The sequence below is a fragment of the Nannobrachium achirus genome (genome assembly GCF_963921795.1).
Source record: "Nannobrachium achirus genome assembly, chromosome: 12".
Taxonomy (NCBI): Eukaryota; Metazoa; Chordata; class Actinopteri; order Myctophiformes; family Myctophidae; genus Nannobrachium; species Nannobrachium achirus.
The window spans coordinates 51,503,850-51,528,487 of record NC_137832.1 but is presented as its reverse complement, the minus strand read 5'-3'; the positions used below and the strand labels follow the sequence as shown (position 1 = coordinate 51,528,487).

Below are 24,638 nucleotides of genomic sequence, written 5' to 3'. Positions count from 1 at the left end.
CTACACCAGTTCAAAGTTTGCACTTTCGAAGGCTTCCTACAGCGCCACCCTTTGGCCGATTGTTGCGAGCTTCGCGTTTTAGCCGTTTGGCATAGTCCTCTGCCATACTGCCGAGTTTCGTAAAAAGCGACTGCACGGTCTAGCCGCTAGAGCAAAAGTGGCGGAATAATAATAATAATAATAATAATAGTGATGAAGTCCAATAACAATGAGTGGCCAAGGCATTGCCACTTCGTGGCCTTGGCCACTAATTATATATATATAGCAGATGTGCAATTATATCAGAAACATCTTCAACAGCCAAACACTAAAGTCCACTCCAAAATGGCACGACAAATGGCTAAAGAGCAGTCTCAAAATGATCTGAAAGTTTACTTGATAGAATGCCGTGACCCTGCTTTGTATCGTGTCTTTGAGGTGTCGCCTCAAAAGCTGAAACAAATTACATCACCACCAGCCAACATTTGGGATAGGACATGTTTCATTAGTTAAAGGTGTTTCATTATTAGCAGGCTTGGCGATGGGAGAAGCGAGGGCCTCTCGGGGGAATTCAGTGATTCTCATTCACCGCTTGACTAGTCGAGCGAAACGGGAGGTTTTGCAGAGACGGGGGATTTGAGGAGGGGGGGATATAGTTAAAGTCATTTGACTCGCATGTGATCTGTGCCTTTTCATATGGAAATGCTTCCTCCAGCTTTCCCAGAGGTAAATAGAGGTTTAGGGAGGCCTGAACAGCCCCACATATCTCCAGCTGTCAATCTTTGGTCTTTCTTCACTTTTCTCTCTCCTCCTCCATCACTCTTTCTCCTCTTTCTCCTGCTCTGTTTTTGCACTTGCTTTGTGCGTGTCTCTGCTCTGCGTCTTGTCAGTCACCGGCAGTGGTGGAAAAAGTACTATGTTTTTACTTAAGTAAAAGTACTCGATTGATGTAATCAATACTGCAATGTAGAAATATTCTCTACTTGAGTAAAAGTACAAACGTATTGGCATCAAAATGAACGTAAAGTACGAAAAGCTGAAAGTACAACAAGTGTCACAACAAGTCTAATGTCTCTTAACTGTCGTTGTGACACTCCCTGACTCCAAACGGAAGTCTGAGTCACACTGAGCTATTACAAATGACCCTAGTCAGTGCAACAACCTCATTCAGGTCACATGTAATCACTGTTATTGAAGATAAGAAATGATGAGAAATGAATATGGTTTGTGCTGTCGAAGTTGGTTGAGAAGTTGTTTTATTCCGCCGGCTGACGTGTAAAGATTATCGAAGTTTGCTTATTTGTCCCTCACTCATAGATGTACAAGCATTGAATTGTTGGTGTGGCAACAACAACAATAAAATAAACCCAAGATAATACTGGATGTATTTTTACTTAATTACTTTAATTATTACATAGTAACCACTTAAGTCCTATTGTATACTTGGCTAATTGAAAATAGTGGATCTACAAGCATATGATCCGTAGAACTAATACGATACATGCAAACTTCCGGGCAAGTTTTCTTGCTAAATGTTGAAAGTGGTCTTTTTTTTCTTTAATTCTTTTGTGTATATTCCCAGCTAATAGACATGTTTGTCTTGTTCGGTCTACAGGGAGTTTGTGCGTCTGGGGAATCCTCTGAATTGTGGTGCCTGGGACAAGAAGCTGCTCAAACAGTACCGTGTCCACAAACCCAGCTCCCTCAGCTACGACGCTGAGATGAGAAGTAAGTAACGCTGTACCCCCATTACCCCTCTCCTTGTCCCATGTGGGACCGGGGTCCCTCAGGGGGCTGTGCTTGGGCCCCTCCCTTTTTCCCTCAAATTCTCAAATCTTTTTATCAAAAAAAAAATAGCCAATATGCCTGCCTTGTGAGCTTGTAGATATGTATTTTCGCAAAACGTTCGGTCACAAGGCAACTGTTGGCTGTAGTGTAGACATGTAGTTTGGACAGAGAAAGACGGAGAAGAGCAATCATTATTTGGGACATTATCACACAGTGGCCGCACAATGACCAGAATAAAGCCTAAAACAAGAACTTCTTCTTGTTGTTCAAGCAGTGGCGAAACTGTTTCACACCATGGAAGCTAGAAGCTGCTTCATAAATATAAAGCAAACAACACCATATGGTGCTCTGGTAGTTAAACTGTCTGACAAGACCGTTTAGTGCATGCAGGGTTGAACGTACACGTCACTCAGAAGGCAGACACACACACACACACACACACACACACACACACACACACACACACACACACACACACACGCGCGCGTGCCTCTTTACTTTAATTGGCTGTGGGAAATGACTATTTGTGTGTGTGTGTGAGTGTGTGTGTGTGTGTGTGTGTGTGTGTGTGTGTGTGTGTGTGTGTGTGTGTGTGTGTGTGTGTGTGTGTGTGTGTGTGTGTGTGTGTGTGTGTGTGTGTGTGTGTGTGTGTGTGTGTGTGTGTCTTGGCAGGGGAGGCTCAGATGAATGGGGCCTGGCTGAGACTGACAGTGCCTATATAATAGCTCTGCTAGACGCCAGGCACCATGTTACCTTGCATCGCCTCTGACTAATTGCCTCAGCTGAGGTGGTGGGAACACCGATCAGCATCCACTAATACAATCCTCAGTCTCATTTTAACTCTTATGGTGTGTGGAAATGGAAGCAAATGGCCCCCGTATCCCATTTGCACACACTCAAGAATTACCGTCCTCACTGGCCACTGGTCCAGATATTGCACGCTGCTTTGCACCCGCTTCTGAAATAGAGACGTTTTTGATTGTCAGAGGTTTAACGAAGCGTGTGGACGGACAAAACGGTAGCTTCTCTGGATGTGTCCCCTCACTTTGTTCCTGACGCACTTCATATTTATATTAGAGCATTATTCACAGTATAGTGAGAGCCTCTTTCCTTCTTCATACAGTATTTATATTTTGATGAGGATTGTTCACGTTACGGTTTAGCAAGACCCTTGTTATTTGTATTTAAGGCCTGTTTTCAGTATACTGTAGTTCAAACGACCCTTATCAAACAGTACAGTGAGACCTGCATAGTGGTTGTTTGTATTGAAGAGGAGTTTAGCATGTAAAATGTTATCTTTCTTTGATTGCATGCCGTTTCCACCCTTTCTGCCGTTAAAGGAACGCAACTATTCACTAGGCCGCCTGCTGTTGTGTGCAAGTTGAGTAAATTAACTGGAAAGCAAAAAGCCTCCTTTATTGTAATTCCTCGTTTAAACAGAGAATGACAAAGCGAGGCGGGACTAACGATAATGGTTGACTAATGTTGTTAACACTACGGCTGTTAATGGTCGTGATTCAGAGGGAGGGCTCCGAGACTCTCACTTAATTACTTAGCCGGCTGATAGTGGAAATTAGCTACCCACTAATTAGCGATATTTACTAAGTAGCATTTTGAACGATAAACATCGAGCCCCTGGCTTTCTTATCTATCCCAATCTACTCTGATTTTATGGTGCCGCTAGATCTCATCAGAGGCTGGGTAAAATGCACAGTAAAACATTCAGTTATGTTTGAGTTTTTGGCCAAGGGGACGTTTTAAAAATAAATCCTCCTCAGTCATCTCGTGAACTTGTCCCCCAGAACATGTTAATTTTGAGACAGTGCCACGTTCAGTGAAGTATCTGGGTTATTGTTTAGTTAAGTACTACCAGGGTACATTCCCGTTGAGCCAATTAGATTGAAATAACCTGTGCAACGTGGGATTTAATATTAATTCTGGTTCAAATAAAACTCCCAAGCTGCCTTTTTTTGGTGTTTTGTGTCCTATTCTTTCTTATCTTACCGTATGACAAGGATCTTCAACAGGGGGTCCCGGACCCCTATGGGGTCCTCAGAGTTACAATAGGGGGTCCTCCAAATCTGTGTGATAGAAACTTTTTTCCTTTTTCTTTTTATATGAACCACTTGAACCCTAGTGTCCTTATTCAGAGAACTTTAACCAAAAATAGCCGATCTGCAAGCTCACGACGCTGCAAGGCGTTGTGAGCTTGTAGATCGGCTATTTTTGGCAAAGAGGTTTGATTTAGAGGGGAAAAAGAGCAGACTAAGTACAGAGGGAAAGGTCAAGTTTATTAAGTATTGACGGTTCAAGTGGTTAAATATCTGAAAACACACATTGACATGAATCCAAAATACACTGATGATTGTGCTGTCAAACGATGAAACTATATGAAATCTATGAAAAGGTTGTGGGGGGTCCCTGTTTCATCTCTCTCTCAACTAAGGGGTCCTTGGCCTGAAATCGTTGAAGACCCCTGCTGTATGATATACTTCAATACCGTAACACTGTACCGTGTGTGTGGTTCCTACAGACAGCATGACACTGTCCATGGAGGGCTTCGGGCCGGACAGCGTGTTCACGGCGGCGGCGGGCGAGGACAACGGGCAGTACCGCATCAGCCGGAGCCTGGTGCGCTCGGCCGAGGGCAGCACGGTGCCCCTCACCCGCGTCAAGTGCCTGGTGTCCATGACCACGCCGCACGACATCCGCCTGCACGGCTCCGCCGTCACGCCCGCCTTCGTGGAGTTCGACACCTCACTGGAGGGCTTCGGGTGAGTTATTGTTGTGATTAGGGATGGGACGATGATTGTTATTATCGTTTAACGTGATTAAAACTCATGATAATCGTATAATGGAGATTTACAAAAATGCAAATATCGGCAATGATACAAAATGAACACAATTTCTAAGGATTAAATGTATAAAAAAAAACATAAATGTACAGTTTAACAACAAACTCCAAACCTAGCAAAAAGCTTGTAAGAATAGGTATTTATTTTGTTTGCTTGTAAAAGAAGACATGGTTTTAACAGACCTTAGATCAGCTGGTATTGCATTCCACAGAGTGGGACCATAGTGACTGATCAGTGAGGAGACCTTTGTCAGATGGTCTAAGGGTTCTGGTAGGTATGTATGGTTCAAGCATGTCAGAAACATAGGAGGGAGTTAAATTGATGGATTTAAAAACCATCAGAAACACTTTAAAATCAATTCTTTGCTTTACCGGGAGCCAGTGAAGAGAAGATACCATAAGACAGGAGTAATATGTTCACATTTCTTGGTCGTAGTTAAAACTCTAGCAGCAGCATTCTGAACAAGCTGGAGTCAAGACCCATTATTTATTTAGCATTTGAGTCACGGACTACCATTTGATGAGGGGGTCATCATGAACAGATTGTCACTGATGAATTAGGGCCAGTGCCTCTCAGAGTCAAATCTCTCATAGCCATTTCTGAGTGACTAAATAGCAGGCCGGTGAAACAGGACGGTTCCGTGTCGACGGGAATGGGGCACAGGCCAGCCTGTCACAGCGTCACTCTCGCACGCACGGACACACACACACACACACACACACACACACACACACACACACACACACACACACACACACACCCTCTATCTCTCTCTCACTCTCTCCACATGCCACAGCGACCAGTCCATTCTTGGATGACAGGGCCGGAACGGTTGGCAGGTGTTTCTGTGCGTCACGCAGCACAGCGCGGCTCGAAAAGCTACGCTGAAATGTCGCTCGGTTTGGCCAGGAAAACACCAACAGAATAATTCAGAGGAGACAGATTCTCAGCAGCAGAAGGGGCCTCGTCTGGTATATGAGCTGCTTTGATGATTAAAGTATTTATTTTTTCTTTTTGCTCACTAAAAGCCAAAGGGAATTGCGAGGCGCTGCTCTTCTGAAGCTTTGATTTATGCTAAGTGATCGGCTATTTTCGGAACGCGGCACGGTTGTAAGAGAAAGTATAAATTAAAGAAATTAGCTGAGGGGGCCTTCCCAATGTCTAGTTAAGTCTTCACATCAATGACATTCAAGACTACTGAATGAGACTTCCATTCTCATTCATATTCACAGTTTCTGCTCTAATATTTTAGAATTAAATGTGTCATTTTAGAGGTATTAAAAAAGGTCTTGAAAGTCCCAAAATTGCCACTTTAGTAATGTGCACAATACCCTCTATACACTCATACTGTACTGCATGTTGGGTTGTTTACTGTTAGTGTTGAGTAAGAAAACAATGTTGCAAATTAAGCAAATCGTCTGGGTACCCACGCTGGTTGAAAACCACTGAATTAGCCCACAGTCGGGCAAACTTCTCCTGTGGCAGCATTATGTACATCTTGACTATATGAGGAAGTGGTGACTGGGGAGCAACCGAGAGAGGTCAGGCATCTTATCACAAACTAACCAAAGGATATGGCAGCACCAGCTGGGCTCGGTGGGTGTGTGTAAGTCACAATTACTCGCAGGACTTGGCCTTCAATTTAATCAAATATATACAGTTGTATGTGTGTGTGTATAATTAAATGCTCTTGCTTAAGAGTTATTTTCATTGTAAATCATTAACATTCATAAGTGGTTCATGAAAATCAAGTTGTCTGGGGTCTTAAGTCTGGGGGAGTGGGGGGTCGTAGCTTGAAGGGCATCGTAAACACATGGTGTCACATTTAGAGGCCTCGGTGTCATCTGATGCCAGATGATTATGCAGATTGCGTCTATTCCAGGAATAATCAATGCATCACAATGCACAACTCCCCTTCCACAAAATGGTCTTCTTGCCCTGCACAGTTGAATCATGTCCCAATGATGCAGTTCAGTGAGTTCAGATCATGGCCTGTAGCCAAGCTGACCACACATACAAACATCAACTCAACACATTAGTATTCTAACAACCTGTTACTGTTTTGGACCCAACCAGGTGGTGCTCAGTGAATGGTGTTCAAAATAGAAGTGACCTACTGTATATAAATGATCAATGTTGAGGATCTACATCTTTTGAATGTATATTTTAGCCTGTCTTTTTCTATTTATACAGTATTGTCTATTTTATTGTTTATTTCTACTATTATTATGAGTATATTGTATATATTTAAGGTCATTGAAGGTTGTTACACTGCTCTTCAATGTCAATTAAGAATGCTATTCACATTTTTTACCTCTACTCTCGGGGGAAACTCCTTCACACAATCCTATGTGTATTATGCATCACACGTTATCCTGTGTGTAACTATTGTGATTGTGTTTTATTAAAGCTGTGTGTGTATGTGTGTCCTCCTCCGTATGTGTACATGTGTAGATGTCTGTTCCTGCCCAGCCTGGCACCCCACAACGCTCCCTCCAACAACACCACCACCTCAGGGGTCAACGACGGAGCCGTGCTCAGTGGGATGGGGACAGGTAAACAAGTCACTGCTATAGGATGGGGACAGGTAAACAAGTCACTGCTATAGGATGGGGACGGGTAAACAAGTCACTGCTTTAGCATGGGGACAGGTAAACAAGTCACTGCTATAGGATGGATGGGGACAGGTAAACAAGTCACTGCTATAGGATGGATGGGGACAGGTAAACAACTCACTGCCATATAGCCTTCAAGACTAGGCTTTCCACAGGTGGCCTAACAGCCATCTGTTGAACCCTCATTTATAAAGGGACAAAAATAACTGACCTTTGCACCACACAATGAAATGAATGGACATGGTACACAGCAGAATCAAAACGAACCGATTTAGTTGCAGACTGTCCATACCCAAAAGTCTCATATTGACTTGTATGCAAAGAGTTGGGCTGCTATCAGTAAATGTTGTCCTAGATACTGTAGATACATTTATTTGTGCTGGTGGGAATTGATTTCGCTCCAAGCAGCCATCAGGACACAGAAATCACAGCATACAAAACGCACAATGCATGAGTCACTTTCAGACACGCACTGTATTATGGACGTTTTCCAGACTTTAAACGGAGGGGCTGTATGTACTGTATGAACACGACATTCCCACTCCGTAGAATCGGACAGGACCCTTGAGTTAAGTCAGGTAATGTGCGATTGATGCCAAAACCGCTCTATGTGTGAATTTACCGTACATTCAGTGAGTGAACGCATCGATGGTGCTTCTATTGTTGACGAGTGGAGCCTGCACTCCACCCAAGGGTTTTTTGGGAGATAGATACAGCAGTCAACTGAAATCCTTTTTTCCTTCTGCTTTTTTATTTGTTGGAAATATTCACAGATCAAACTTACAATTTTGTGTAGACAACGAGTTAAGCCTGCTCTCCTGGTCACATTATAAGCTTTGTGATCTTGTGGATCAGCTATTTTTGGGGTCAAAGATCGATTTTTTTGTGTACTAGTGGTAACTCAAGTCCAGTTCAGTTCTCCGACACCACAGGGGTTTAAGTGGTTAAGCACAGACACAGTGCAGTGACGTCAAAGCTTACACCTGCTCTAGTCTGCAACACATCCAGTATTTATGAAACACTGCTGCTGCTGCTGCTGCTGCTTGCTGCTAGGCTGTCTCCTCTCTCCTCCACTTCTCTCTTCTCTCGTCTGGTTCATCCGCTCCCTCCCCTTCCTCCCCCATTCCCGTCCACCTCTCCTTGTCTCCCTCCATCCACCTATCCATCCATCCTTGTCCATGGCAACAGGAAGCTATCGCCCCCTCATCTCGTCTCAGCACATCCTACCAGCTGTCAACTCTGTTAATCCTGCTTGCTGCCAAGCATTAAAATCTTGAATGTCTTCCATTGCCAGAATTGACAGAATTCTTAACTTTTAATGTGCACGATGTGCACGGGTCATGCACGGATAATGCACGAATGATGCACCACACGTGTGCACGCCATTCACAGCTTTGAAACAAAAAAAATCCTCTTTGAAATCCGTTCAGGCATTGATTCAAAAGATATAGGCTATAGTGTTTTCTTCAAATGTAAACAAACATGGCTGCCATGGGAGCTGCCATGGGCTGTTCTGGATGTCAAACATGCATTTTGCGATCGCAATTATTCCGAAACCGGAAGTTGGAAGTAAAGAGAGTAGGGAGAGCAAATATATATATATATTAATATATATATATATATATAATATATATATATATATTTTTTTCTTCTCTCTACCAAATCTCTTAAAAAAAAATAGGCGATATGCGTTGCGGCGCGGTGTGAGCTTGTAGATCTTCTATTGTTTGGCAAATGTTCTGCCCCAGGATATTTTGATTATCCCAGTATTATCGTAAATCGCAATTTCTTTCGTCACAATAATCGTGATATGACATTTTCAAAACACCGTTTTCCACTGTGATCCAATTGGAAAAACCATTAAGTTGAACATCATGAACTCCACTATTTATGAAAGCAATAAGCCCCAGGAGGCCGTCGTGCTTTACAGTGATTCAACAGCTGTTAGTCAGGGACCCAGTCACCCAAAATTATAAAGGACCTGTGATGTCATGTTTTATTTTAGTTTTTTCTATTAATTTGGCCGGAAACACTGTGAAAAAAAGGTTATGGCCATGTTTGCATAATGAAGCCTTTATTGTGATGTGAACTGGGTTTCTTCTCTTAAAGTGCTCAGTAGATTGTGTAGGCTGTCAATAAATTCTTCCCAGATACACAGACTGTGTTAAGAACACCAAGTCAAGAAATACACAAATGATTTATAGCCATTTGTGTAGAAAACATGCACCAGTTTTTTGCATTTCTGCCAATGTTTTCATCATTACTTCATTCATTTTTATTGCGATGTTTCCGGCAGAGCAGGCCTCTCATTCTGTGTACCTTATTGACCATATGAATAGGAAAAAAAAATAAAAAGATGTTTTAAAAGAAAAGCACAAATTAAAGGTACGGCATGACATCACAGGTTCAACCCTATTTCTTGAGCTTTTGGGCCTGTGGGTCCCTGGGGTACACACCTCTATTCCGAAACCCCACCATTCCGAAGATTGACTTCCATTATTCGGAATGGTGGGGTTTCCCATTGTTCTATAAGACCCCACCATTCCGAAAATCAGAAACACCACCATTCCGAATATGCAGTTTCATTTACACCCACCTCCATCCACCCCCACCAACCTCCACCCACTTTCACCCACCTCCACCCACCCCCACCCACTCTCAACCTCCACCCAATTTCACCCAACTCCACCCATCTCCACCCACTTCCACCCACCTCTACCCACTTTCACCTACCCCACCCACCCACCTCCATCCACCCCACCAACCTCCACCCCCACCTGTACCCACATCCACCAAGTTTCACCCAGCCCCACCCACCTCCACTAACTTTCACCTACCTCCATCCAGATCCCTCCACCCACCCCACCCATCTCCACCCGCTTTCACCCACCTCCACACACCTCCACCTACTTTCACTCACATCCACCCATTTTCCCCACCTCCAACCATTTTCACCCATCCCCACCCACCTCCACACATTTTCACCCACATCCAACCAGTTTCAGCCACCCCCACCTACCTCCGCTCAATTTCACCCACCTCCATCCACTCCATCAACCTCCACCTACTTTCACCCAGCTCTATTCACTTTCCCCCAACCTCCACCCACTTTCACCCAGGCCCACCCACTTTTAACCAACTCCACCCACTTTCCTGTCCCTCGGAAGTGGGTGGAGGTGGGGGGGCCAAAGTGGGTGGATGTGGGAGAAAGTAGGTGGAGTTGGGTGAAAGTGGGTAGAGGTGGTTGGGGGGGGGGGGGGGTAAAAGTGGGTGGAGGTGTGTGAAATTGGGTAGAGGTGGGTGGGTTAAAGTTGGTGGAGGTGGGTGGGTGGAGGTGAGTGAAAGTGGGTGGAGGAGGGAGGAAGTGAGTGGAGGAGGGGGAAAGTGGTTGGAGGTGGGTGGGGGGGTGAACGTGGGTGAGGTAAAGTGGGTGGAGGTGGGTGAAAGTTAAAATAATTTAAATTTCGGAATGGTGGGGTTTCGGAATGGTGGTGTTTCGGAATGCTGGTGTTTCGGAATGGTGGGGTTTCGGAATGGTGGTGTTTCGGAATGGAGGCCCGTCCCCGGGTCCCTGACTATATGGGGTGCTGTTAGGCACGACAACAGCAACAACAACGCCCTTAGCTCTTCTAAAATCACAGTCGACCACGTCGTGAGCCCTGTTTTATACCTTGTTGTACCACGATGGTTCTACGTTGTATAAATAGCAGATTATGAGCTTGTAGACCAGCTATTTTTGACTGTTATAATAGTAATTTTGATCATATTTGGTCCGGTAATCCAATACAGGACAATATTACTTTCACCTTTAAATATATACTAAAAGACCATACAGTATATCATCACTGTCGGGCAGAAACCTCGTATCTCCAAGTTTCAAATGTGTACGTTCTTTCGCAAAGTAAAGCCCTGCTTCATCATACAAGGCCGTCGCACAAAACTAGTGAAAACAGCTTGCTTGTAGATCGGCTGTTTTCACTAGTTTTGTTCATTTTTTAAATGATAAATACAAAACGAACGCTTTTGGACATACAAGGTTTCCACCCGACAACGACGATATTGTTGTTGTTGTTTAGCTCACTGTCAAATATTTATACATATACTGTACTTGACATTACTGCTGGCAAGTTTTCTTGACATTCCAGGAAGCTATTGGCCAGTATGGCTCTTTAACTCATTAACTGCCAGAGTTAAAACATCATCCATAGCTGCCCTGGAAAAATAACATTGTAACTGCGATCTTCCGTTCTAAAATTATGTTATGTTGTTTCCACCAAAACCCAATCTGGGAAAAAAATAAATCTGAGATAAATGGACAGTTTACGTCATTTCTGGATGTAATCTTCTTCGCCGATCCTAGGATCATTCACAGGCTGTGGATGAGTGCCCTCTATCATAAACCATTGAAAACGCCACATAACGAGAATTCTCGTCATTGGCGGTCTGAGCCTTGGATTGAAATGAAGAGAAATCTTGTCAATGGCAGTAAAATAATTACATATCAATGTATGTTTACATTACCTAATGTTGTGATAGATACTTTTTACTGTTAACTGCACAATTAGATAATTTCCCCCAGTCCTTCAGCCCTAATTAAGTGCCCTGTCTCCTCCTCCTCCTCAGGGGAGCGCTTGTTTCCTCCTCCGTCGGGTCTGAGCTACTCCACCTGGTTCTGCGTGGAGCGCTTCTCGCAGGCCCCCCAGGCCCACCCGGTGCGCCTGCTGACGGTGGTGCGGCGCGCCACCTCATCGGAGCAGCACTACGTGTGTCTGTCCGTGGTGCTGTCCGCCAAGGACCGCTCTCTGACCGTCTCCACCAAGGAGGAGCTGCTGCAGTCCCACTGTGAGTACGCCACTGTTGATGCTGGACATGAAATAATAGATTCTCAAGACACATTCAGAGCTCTGCATCTGAATCTGTCAGCAGCTCCAGTTAACCCATTAAAGACCTGGGCTGCCACTGTTTTGAGAATTCTATGTGCCGTAGAGAGCCGCCGTTCACTTACACTTTATTGTGAGGAGCCCCGGAAGCCATGCTGCGTGTGCATGTTGTGTAATCTGACGATTTTAAAATGGACGTCAGTCTGTTTGCATTCAGATAAAGCTGTTTCTTTGCATCAGCATAGGACCAGAGTCTATGGAGAATAGACGCTCCATTTTGCTCCCGCCCCCATATCTTGTTCCTGAACATGTTTGGCTCAGGAAGTTTTAAGACCGGCCTCATCGGGAATCGTGTGCTTAAATTTAGCTAAGAGATACGTTATATATAGTTTAATTTATTAGTGAATTATTTTCTCCATTGACTTGAATGGGAAAATGCAAAAATGTAACTTTTCCCAAATATGGAGATGACTGACATCATAGATGTCTGACGTCATAAACCACATGAGACTGACACAGCATGCCCATATATGGGCATTCCAAGATATGGGTTTCATATTGATGACATCAGGGATCTCCATATATGGGCATAAAATGGACAAGGACTGACACAGAAATCTCCATATATGGCCATTCATGTATTAGTGAATTTTCCACATTGACTTGAATGGGGGAAAATCAAATGGTAAGACTGAATTCATTTGCTAGTTTGACTAGCATCACGACAACCACTTTTAATTTCCCAGAATTGCATCTTTCTAGTTATATTGTTTTTCATTGTTGATCTTTAGTTATGGGGTCGCTACTCTTTCTTACCTCTGTATCTGTAGCTGTGCTCACTCTGGCAACTGGCCCCCCTCCCCATTTGCTAGTTTGACTAGCATCACGACAACCACTTTTAATTTCCCAGAATTGCATCTTTCTAGTTATATTGTTTTTCATTGTTGATCTTTAGTTATGGGGTCGCTACTCTTTCTTACCTCTGTATCTGTAGCTGTGCTCACTCTGGCGACTGGCCCCCCTCCCCGCGCGATCAATAAAGGTCTGTCTACTGTATGATGTCTGTTGCAGAGAGACGAGGCCATTAGAGATTGTCAGCCAGTAGCCTGATATATACTTATACTTCGTGCTATACAGCAGTGTCGCACACCAGAAATAGCCGATCTACACGCTCAAAGTGTGTTGCGGAGGCGACGCGCTGTGAGCTTGCTATTTGCGGCGGGCGACACCGCCATACCACGGGGGTATAAACTAAGAAGAAGCAGTTTCCCCCCCACTCACTTGGTTCCATCCCAGGATTAGCAACCCTGCATAATTCAGCAGCCGCGTCTCTGCCACTTAAATAATTGAGTTGAAAAACATCTTCACAGTTGACGTCCTAAAGAGTCTCTGTGCTGCGTATATTCATTCCATATTCCCTTAAAATTCACAGGCAAAAAAATGAAGCCTCGATCAAGACAAGGCTAACTATATGGTTGCGTGTGTTTGCGTTTGTTTAGTGTTTCATTATAATTTATATAATTACCCAGAGCAGGCGTGTCTATAGTAACATTCCAGATCAAATTTGACGGAACGGCCCACAAACACTTTGCTTTATTTATGCTGTTTGATCTATCTATCTAACGGCATAAATGAAGGCATGAACGTGTGTGCGTGTACGTGTGTGTGTGTGCGTGTGCGTGTGAACACCACAGAGTTGCTTCACTTTTGTTCAAGGTGCTTGCGAGCTCTTAGAAAAGAGAGAAATAGAAGATCTTCTATTTTCTCAGGTGTGTGTGTGTGTAATGTGTATGTCATCAGATTGACTCAGCATCTCTCTCTCCCTCACTCTCTCCCTCTCCCACAGCGGACGAGTCCAGTGAGGAGGCGTCCTTCTACGAGATCCTGCCCTGCTGCGCCCGCTTCCGCTGTGGTGAGCTGATCGCCGAGGGACAGTGGCACCATCTGGTGTTGGTGATGAGCAAAGGCATGCTGAAGAACAGCATGGCCACACTGTACCTGGACAGCCAGCTGGTCAGCACGGTCAAGGTGAATAAATTATAGAGCATTAACGACTCAAGTTTTTTTTTTTTTTTTTTTCAAGTCGACCCGACTTACTACGGTAAAGTCGAAGTTGAATTGATCCGTCATTTTATGACGTCATTGTATTGGCCATGGAGCCTCCCTCCGCTCAACACTCCCTACTGTCAGGTGCCGCCCCCAGCCAGTAGGAGTACCTGTAGTGACAGATATGACTACAGGCCAAGTGTGTTTGTATATACTGTAGACGCTCGACAAAGCCTTGAATATTAATCCAATAGTCTACAAATGGAACAACTATTGGGTTCCATTTGTTCACTCTCAGAGTTACAGAGGTGGTCCCTGCTGTTCACTCTCAGAGTTACAGAGGTGGTCCCTGCTGTTCACTCTCAGAGTTACAGAGGTGGTCCCTGCTGTTCACTCTCAAAGTTACAGAGGTGGTCCCTGCTGTTCACTCTCAGAGTTACAGAGGTGGTCCCTGCTGTTCACTCTCAGAGTTACAGAGGTGGTCCCTGCTGTTCACTCTCAGAGTTACAGAGGTGGTCCCTGCTGTTCACTCTCAGAGTTACAGAGGTGGTCCCTGCTGTTCACTCTCAGAGTTACAGAGGTGGTCCCTGCTGTTCACTCTCAGAGTTACAGAGGTGGTCCCTGCTGTTCACTCTCAGAGTTACAGAGGTGGTCCCTGCTGTTCACTCTCAGAGTTACAGAGGTGGTCCCTGCTGTTCACTCTCAGAGTTACAGAGGTGGTCCCTGCTGTTCACTCTCAGAGTTACAGAGGTGGTCCCTGCTGTTCACTCTCAGAGTTACAGAGGTGGTCCCTGCTGTTCACTCTCAAAGTTACAGAGGTGGTCCCTGCTCTACACCTTCTCCCCAAGACCAAACAGTAGCAGTGACGGGGGCTACGTGGAGGAATTGACATGACAATGAGAAGAAGACTGCCGTGTGTGTGTGTGTGTGTGTGTGTGTGTGTGTGTGTGTGAGAGCATTCACCAAATATTTGAATATTCGAATATCAAAGTCACTATTCGACGTTGTCCACTGAATTCGAATATTCGCTTATTTTTATTTTTTATTGTTTTCTCATTAAAAATATATAGTTTATAAAGCTTGGCTAGATAGGAAGTCATAAGAATGAGTTGTCAATACCCCTGGTGGATGAATTTGTTCTCAAACCTTTTTAGGCTGTGACCCCCAAAATAAATATATTTGAACTGGGGACCCCCACCCTGACAAGCACTTGGAATTGTAGGTTTTACATTTAATGTGACTTGGTTCCGCAGATAAATATTGTGAAAATAGCAGATCTACATGCTCACAACACCTCGCAACGCGAGGCGTTGTGAGCATGTAGATCGGCTAGTTTCACAATGTTCGCCTCTTGCTTACTTAATATTTGACAGTTTGGCCAGTCCTGTCGAATATTCGACTATTCGAATACTTTGAGGTCGAATAATTCGAATACTAAAAATCACTATTCGTGAATGCCCTAGTGTGTGTGTGTGCACATGCGGTAGCAGTGGTGTGTGGCGTGTGGCTTGGTGGTGGCAGCAGCTTATCCTCAGATCAGACACATACAGTAGAGTCACCACTTCCCCCCCACAAGCTCCTGACACCCACACACAGGAAACACCAAGGCCTGAGGCGCACATGCACGTTCGCGCGCACACACACATACAGTACTGTACAACACACATTTGTCATTTGGTACGTTTCTACCTACAGGGTTCCCATGGTGGTTGGAATTAACATAATGTTTTGGAAATTCATTGTTTCAAATGTGGGTGTGATCCCTGTTACCTACTTGCTCATGTATTATTTTGTGTATGTATGTAAAAAAAGTTAATTGTTACATACTGTACCTCTTTTCAGAAGCTTAATTTCAGAAAGACACAGGGGGTGGCAAAAAAATGTTTGAAAATGTTTGCCTATAATTGACATTCCCAAAATAGTGATGCTGTGTTGAAAGTGGTCAATGACTTAATGGTTGCACATTGATAAAACGCTTGTCTAAATTATAACACGTGTAGATGGACGGGCAACAGGTTAATCTGTTAAAACAATTCAGAGTTGGGGACAATATGGTAAATGGTGCATTTACTGTATATAGCGCCTTTATCCAAGGCACTTCACAGAGATTGTGCATTACATTCACCCATTCATACACACATTCATACACCGATGGCAGAGGAAACCATGCAAGGCACCAACCAGCTCACCAGGAGCAACTAGGGGTTCAGACTCTTGCTCAAGTCAAGTACACTTTGACACTTAAAGGACAACTCCGCCCTAAATCACGTCTAGGCTCATTTTCCTACTTATATTGATCCAAAAAGACTGTCCATGGGGTCTATTAGGCAGAAATGCCCCTGTTGTCCAGTTTCCCCAGCAGAACCCAGCAGCTCTCATAGCATAGAGTGGAGCCTATAAGCGTATCGCTTTTACACTATTTGTTGTGGTCAAAAGTGTTTTTATTTTTCATGAATGTGGTACTAGTTGTAATTACAAACACATCCATGTCATCGTTGTCCCACACAAGCCACCACACTGTGCTAAACAAATGTTATGCTTTTATGTGTTTTGCCAAGTCCCGGAAAAGATGCCCTGTGATTGGCCAGTGCAGTCACTTTGATTGAGAGAGTGTTTTCTACTGGTGATTCAGTCAGAGTGTATCAAAGGGTGCGTTCGGAAATGCGCACCGGGTGTGGTAGAGCGCTCGTTTTATGGTTAGATGTCACAGTTATGTCCACGACATTGCAAGCGGCGCGAAGGCCAGCGGACCTTGGTCCTGCTCTTCGCCCCCGAGCGCCGCAGGCGCGAGTGGCCGCGAAGAGCGGGCCAGGGCCGCGCGGCCGGCGGAGCGCCGCGCGAGTTACGAAGCCGTGGTGAATGCAATCGTTATATTTATTCCCAGGCCGTGAGGCCTGGGCAAGCCCACGATAAACGCCCGCGCAGTCCGGTGCGCATTTCCGAACGCACCCTTTGATACACTCGGACTGAAACACCAGAGGAAAACACCATCCCCACTTTGATTGGCACTTGGTGCCGAATGCTCACCCCAAAACATTATTGATGAGATTGTGGTGGCTTGTGTGGGAAAACCAAGGCATGGATGTGTTTGTAATGACAACTAGTAACACATTCATGAAAAAGAAAATGACTTTTGACCACAACAAACTAGTGTAAAAGCGATAGGCTTATAGGCTCCACTCTATGCTGTGACAGCTGCTGCGTTCTGCTGGGGAAACTGGACAACAGGGGCATTTCTGCCTAATAGACCCCATGGACAGTCTTTTGGGATGAATATAAGTAGGAAAATGAGCCTAGAAGTCATTTAGGGTGGAGTTGTCCTTTAAGGTCGTTGCACACTGCTGAGTTTTTCGGGTGAATATAGGAGCGAATTTCGGAGCACGTAAATAAAGAAATCAACCTCACGTTATCTCAATCACGTTTGCACACTGCCGCCCGTTTCGTATTTATTTTTGGACCACTGGGTCCCTTGCGCTCTCTCTCTCTCTCTCCTTGCACTGAAAAACGCATTTCGCAACGAAAAAACGCAGCAGTGTGCAACCAGCTTATGATGGCCACTCTACCCCTGAGCCACTGCGGCACCTAAAAAACGTAAGGTTAAATGTGAACACTAGGGGGTGGCAGTTGCCGTTCCCCGATTGACCCTGCATCTTTTAGATCTTCGTTGCTGTTGTTGTGTACCTTGCAACATCCTGCTGGATTTGACCCCTCTCTCTCTCTCTCTCTCTCTCTGTCTCTCTCTCAGCTCCATTACGTGCACAGTGCGCCGGGGGGCTCCAGCTCGGCCAACCCCCCCGTGGTGAGCACGGTGTACGGCTACGTGGGCACGCCGCCCGCCCAACGCCAGGTGTCCAGCCTGGTGTGGCGGATGGGCCCCACCCACTTCCTGGAGGAGGCGCTGCCCGCCGCCAGCGTGGCGGCCGTCTACGAGCTGGGACCCAACTATGTGGGCAGCTTCCAGGCCGTCTACTTGCCATGTGAGTCATGTCATTCCAAGCTTTCTAGTGTTTGTTTGATTCATAGACTAAAACTATGGCGAAAATTGTTTGTTGACTACCATTTTGCAAATGTGTTGTGCAAAAGTTCTGATTTTTTTTTTAACTAATTGATTAAATTGATTAGTTTGATTGACTGTTGACTGACCCTATCTCTTTCCCTACTCCCTCCCTCCCTGTCTGTCTGTCTCTCTCGGTCTCTCTCTCCCCCATCCAGGTAAAGACTCTAAGGTGGAGGCCGTGCCTCCGTCCCCGGTAGCTTTGGTCCCCGAGGAGAAGGTGTCGTTCAGTTTGTACGCTGTGTCTGTGTCCGCGCTCACCGTGGCCAAGATCAGGAAGGTCTACAACAAACTGGACAGCAAGGCCATCGCCAAGCAGGTTGGCAGCAAATAAATGATCATGCGCACACACAATGGACAGACACTCACTCTAACGCAGTTTGGGTCAAGCCACTTTAATAATATAAAAAATAAAAGTAGACCTTTATTAACTCATCTACTTCCAGAGAAATTACACCCATTTAGGGCTGAGGTCGATTTTAAAAATGCCCTATAAATCCTGGCCTTTCCTGAAGTTTTTTGAAAAACTTCAAATATTTATTAAAAAATGACAGCTTCCAGCTTTACCCAACTGTTGGCTGCTCAGGTAGTCATGGGTGGGCGAACCACTGACCTTCTGCTTACCAGATGGTCTAACTTGAGCTCACTGAGTAACTACAATCTCTTACTAAATAAGTACACTACAGGTTACTTAGTAAAAGACAGCTACATAGAAGCTACTTTATATACAGTACCGTGCCATGGTATAGAGTGTGGTTTGTAACATGGCTGAGGGAAATACACAACTTTGTGAAAAGTTTAAAATGGGTGGAGACAGAGAATTCTCTGTGTTCAACAAACTGCACTCAAAACTCATGCGGTGCTATTTCACATTGATGTTCCACTGAAAATGTACAGCAGTGATGCATTGTACTGTAGCTTTTCTCAAGCTACCCAGATACATGGTGGAGGGGGTGGGGAAAGGCTCATCTACTTGAAAGCTACAGTACATTGTCCACGATGTAGTGAAGCCACCCTCAAGCTAGTAGGAAATGTAGTTAAGCTAGCTAAGCTACAGCCTAGTGCCATCTCTATCTGCCTGGACTGTGTGAGCTCCAAAACAAGCTGCCTCCCTCCAGTCCTTATCTGGGCTCTTGTTAAGTCTCAGTCCCTCCATGGCTGTCCCTGCTAAGCCCCCAGCCCAGCGCAACAAAATGCACACGCAGTACTTTTCTGCTACGGTTGTACTCCACAGTCGCTGAGCACCAACATGCCTGGAGTCTGCAGCAAACAGCCTGACACACACGCTCCACCAGCCGTTTCATTCCAGCAAGGAGCCGCCTACAGAGCAAGCAGTATCTGTTTTCCATGCCCTTTTAGACCTTCATCTTGAGAGAGAGAACCTGATGAATTGGGTTTAAAGGACCCCGATGTAAACAAGCCATTGTGCTTTCTTGGATTTAAATCCTACTAGTAAATCTTGTATCTGAACCCTACTGTCCTGTGCTTTGCTTTTCCTGTGCGAACTTCTAATAAAGTATTAATCAATTAATCAATCATTGAAGGTCTAATGCCCAAAACAATGGGGATATAGTCATGGCCGAAACTTAGTTTCTCTATTAAAGGTTTTTCTGCATTTGAAGGCAGCGTGTAGTTTTTCACGCCCTTGTTCCTCAACTACGCTTGCTCTTTTTGGAAATACTCTAGCAGACCTACAAAAAGAGCAAGCTTGTAGATCGTCTATTGTCGCAGCACAACACTGTCGTACGAGGAAGTATAAATCAGCCTTAAATGGTTAAGTCATCTAAGGCAGGTTTCTTTTTTCTCAAAGAGAAATGTTTCTGGTGGGAAACAAAGTTTGTTTCCTGAAAGTAAAGCTTAAAGCAAATCCATTTCTTATCACATTCCATTTATAATTGAGAAAATGTATGGCCTTTTATCAAATAGACGCCACTGGTGACTGCCTGTTTCTTAATCCCTCTTATCTAGCTGGCAGTGTCTTCCCACGAGAACGCCACGCCAGTCAAGCTGGTCCACAACGCGGCGGGACACCTCAACGGACCCGCTCGTACCATCGGAGCCGCCGTCATCGGATACTTGGGTAAAGAATAAGACAAGTGGTTCTCAAAATGGAAAACAATATTGCACATTAAGTTAATCATCTGGGGACCCACAAAAATAATTTGGGGACCCTGGTATAACCTTCCTTCTCTTGCGTAACAGGAGTGCGTGCCTTCGAGCCCAAACCGGTGGCCACCAACCTGCAGTTTGTGGGTGGGGCGGCAGCCATCTTGGGCCTGGTGGCCATGGCGTCCGACGTGGAGGGTCTGTACGCCGCCGTTAAAGCCCTGGTGTGTGTGGTGAAAAGCAACACACTGGCCAGCAAGGAGATGGAACGCATCAAAGGCTACCAGGTCAGATACCACTAAGGACTACACTACCCAGAATGCTCCTCCAGTCCAGACTAGCTCCTACTCTTTTAGGCACTTTCAACAATGTTAGCTTCACTGTAATGTAATCAGTTCCATTAAAAAACCTGTATATAATATCTGTTAAATTTTTCACATGAGATGGCACCTGCTCTATTTAATCTACACAGAAAGACAGACAGAAACAATCAGAGTGCAGTTTCCTTTGCAATAAAGTAGTAATGTTCTTTAGATAATGGAATAAAGATTGGACATTAAAGACTTTAGAGCTTATTAGTGCTGTATTTGAATGAAATAATTAAATCATAAGCCTGCGGATCAGCTATTTTCTGCATTTTAAGACATTTGGTGTAGAGCAGTGTTTTTCAGCCAGTGGTCCGGGGACCACCGGTGGTCCTTAAGGGGGTTCCAGGTGGTCTCCAGCTAAATGATGTAGAGTTGGTAACCACAACGGACCCTTATAGATCTTTAACTCTTGATAGTGTAAAATGAAACCAAATGGACTCTTATGGTTCCATTTGGTTTCATTTTACACTCTCAATAGTTAAATTATTGTTAAACACATCTGCATTACTTAATTTAAACAAAGTCTACACAATTAGAACGTGTAAAATAATTGTTATTTTGATCACCGTTGCCTGTAGTGTTATCTCTCCTATGGTACCAACATCTATACAGCATGTAATTGTGGACAAAATCTTATCCAACAACAAAATATTAAAGGTGATACACCATGAAATTTCACTTTTCCTATTTTAAAACCTTTTTTTGGGGTCCCACTAGCACCTTCTATCCTCACAAAGTCCCATTTCTGACCGTTGTGTCTTTCTCTGGTTTTGGGAAGGCGGAGGTTAAAAGCATCCCACGGGTTCTCAAAACAGGCTGTATAGATTTGCTGCCGTCGCTGACATCATCGACGGCCGTTTTTGAAGAAAAAAAAATGGCTCTCTATTCAGGAGTGGTAATTTAGCCTCAAACCTTTTGAAAAACGTTTTTTGGGACATAAACAATATGACATAAATACTTTTTAAATGCATGGTGTATCACCTTTAAGTCCTTGGCCTGAAAGGTTAAGTCTCATCAAATGGTGGTCCGTGGCTCAAATGCAGAATAAATAATGGACCTTGATATGAACATGTGGTGTAGAGGGAAAGTAGAAGGGAAAAGGAGAGGGACAGAATTCCAGTCCCTTTGCAGGACCCCGGTCACGGAAATATATTCAATGTCAGCAAGGACACTTAACCCATTCAGAACGGGTACACATTTTGTGTATCATTATTTTATGCTTTAACTATTGAAAAATAGCAGATATACAAGCTCACAGCGCGGCACCGAGTGCTGCGCTGCGAGCTTGTAGATCTGCAATTTTTTTTTAAATCGTCAAAATTTGAATTTTGACCCGATTCTATAAGTGTCTTTTGAATCCTTCTAAGATTTTTGGAAAAAACCTTTGTTTCTATGTCAGCAATCTGGCCAGCCATCGTCAAAGAAAAGGTACTTTTAACTTAACTGGAGCTCAGTTAGTCTGTTCTTGAGAGACTACTATGTCAGAGGTTCTCAAACCTTTTCATGTGAAGGACCCCCAAACTGATATGTATTTGGCCACGGACCCGCATCTCAAAATATTTAGTTCCAGGGACCACCCAGAAGCAAAATTTGAGTTACAACCGTTCGCTTTGAAAATACATATATTCAAAGATTTGCACACATTTTCACGACTTTTTCAAAAATAGCAGATCTACAAGCTCGCAGCGCTGCACTCGGTGCCGCGCTGTGAGCTTGTATATCTGCTATTTTTCACTGGTTAAAGCAGTCAATAATTCTAGGCCTAAATGGGTTAAACCCTGGTTTACCGGACACTGTTCAAATCTATACTCTCCTTCAGCATTTCAGGCCAGCAGAAATAATTGGTTGGCCCCCAAACCCCCCTATCTGAACCGCGCACCTGCTCAGTAATCCAGAAAAGCCACCCTGGCCATTCAGATACCTTCTCAGTCCCTCCACCAACCCATCCGCTCTGTTGCTGCTGGCAGATAACTCTTATCTCCATACTGTAACTTTTGTATGTTTGTTCTTTTTATAAATTCGTCACACACACAAAATTAGCAAATATAGACAGTCTACAAGCTCAAAGCGCGTCGCATTGCGCACTGTAGATATGCTATTTTTTAATCTGAATCAGTTTTGGACATGTTTCCACCGGACACCCAAGGACTTACTGCCATCAGGTCAACGCTAATATTTTATTCCCTTTGCGATCATCACCCTGAAAAGACTGGGATAGGCACATGATGTATTCTTACCTTTTTAACTCTGCTCTTAACAGTTGTGTGCGTGTTGTTTAAATGTGTTTTAAATGTGTTTTAAATGTGTTTTAAATGTGCTTTGCGCTCTGAAAAGGACTAATAATTTTTGGCTTCAGTTAACACAATTACTGCCTTTTAATCTGAAGGTTGCTAGGTGCCTTGGTGCAGCGCCGTTTCCTCCGTTGGCCGCCGCTATTATTTTGAAGGGCCGGAAGGGGGTTGTTTTTGTTTTTTTGGATTATCACTTGACGGCAACGATTACGTCATCTAGTCACATGACATTGACAGTGTGAGCCCAGAAGAGAAACATGGCTGCGCCCAGCCGTGTGTATTGTTTACATTAGACCTGGCTCAAAATGGCTCAAAATGTCTCTTTTGGAGTAAATGAAGTCTCTTTATGGGCCTCTCAATGGATTTACTATGGAGGACGTTCACTTCGCGTGCACGCACGACGTGCGTTGTAAACAAATCGCGGACATTACCGATGCGGGCGGGTGCGGATCGACAGTAAGTAATAATAACTTTACTGTATATACAGTAAGATTGACAGTCCTCACCGTCAACGGTGCCATGGTGTTAACCCTTTCAATGACGGTGAGGACTGTCAAGAGCAGCAGAACAGTTAAAGGGTTATAAGACGCTTAAGAGTAATGGTAGAAATGGTATAGATCCTTGCATGGTAATAACTGTGTGTGTGTGTGTGTGTGTGTGTGTGTGTGTGTGTGTGTGTGTGTGTGTGTGTGTGTGTGTGTGTGTGTGTGTGTGTGTGTGTGTGTGTGTGTGTGTGTGTGTGTGTGTGTGTGTGTGTGTGTGTGTGTGTGTCTCTGTCTCAGCTGCTGGCCATGCTGCTGAAGAAGAAGCGCTCGCTGCTCAACAGTCACATCCTCCACCTCACCTTCTCCCTGGTGGGCACGGTGGACAGCGGACACGAGACCTCCATCATCCCCAACTCTACCGCCTTCCAGGACCTGCTCTGCGACTTTGATGTGAGCAAAACATGTCAACCAAACCACAGGAAATGTTACTCTCTACAAATGATTTGATTGATTGATTTTAATTAAATACTTAAAGGTGTCAAGTCACGCCGCAATATTTTACATTATGTTACAGTAGGTCACATGGTCTCTCTGTAAACGCTCTGAAACAGGCAGAGAGCAGCGCCTCCCGCAGCCTCTCACTGACCAGGACGTTTTTATTTTTATCAACTTCAGGTCCAAATGGGTTAAATTAATACAGGATTTTACTGTTCATTCTTGTACTGTAATAATCCTTGTGGGAATAACAGAGGTCTCATCTTGTCTCCCTCCTGTTTGTCTTGTAACGTCAGGTGTGGCTCCACGCACCCTACGAGCTCCATCTGTCTCTGTTTGAACATTTCATCGAACTTCTCACAGAATCCAGGCAAGTGTATTTTCTATGTATCCGTAGGCTACATGTACATAGAATGTTTTATTTTGTTTTATTTTATTAATATGTGCAGTTTTTTGGACAAGTAGGCCTTTCTACTGATTGTGAACAGCTTACAGAATTTAAGCTTTTAAATGTCATACATTTTTATAGATATATTTTTGGGGACATTTTCTGCCGTTATGTATAGTTTGATAGTGAAGATAGACAGAAAACAGGAGAGAGAGATATGCAGTAAAGATCATCGGGAACGGGACTCGAACCCACGATGCACAGTCGGGCTGGTGCCTGGACCGCTAG

General features: G+C 44.3%; 1 protein-coding gene across 1 annotated transcript in view; it reads left to right on the top strand.

The window, feature by feature from the left end:
• wdfy3 (WD repeat and FYVE domain containing 3) overlaps window positions 1-24,638 on the top strand; it is a 165,648-nt gene that overhangs the window by 90,839 nt on the left and 50,171 nt on the right. The window contains exons 17-27 of the mRNA XM_080739319.1: window positions 1,595-1,707; window positions 4,301-4,541; window positions 7,077-7,177; window positions 11,861-12,079; window positions 13,964-14,145; window positions 17,909-18,140; window positions 18,376-18,536; window positions 20,186-20,297; window positions 20,420-20,610; window positions 23,765-23,917; window positions 24,259-24,336. Of these exons, the coding sequence (XP_080595445.1) occupies window positions 1,595-1,707; window positions 4,301-4,541; window positions 7,077-7,177; window positions 11,861-12,079; window positions 13,964-14,145; window positions 17,909-18,140; window positions 18,376-18,536; window positions 20,186-20,297; window positions 20,420-20,610; window positions 23,765-23,917; window positions 24,259-24,336 (1,783 nt within the window). The remainder of the gene's footprint in view (window positions 1-1,594; window positions 1,708-4,300; window positions 4,542-7,076; window positions 7,178-11,860; window positions 12,080-13,963; window positions 14,146-17,908; window positions 18,141-18,375; window positions 18,537-20,185; window positions 20,298-20,419; window positions 20,611-23,764; window positions 23,918-24,258; window positions 24,337-24,638) is intronic.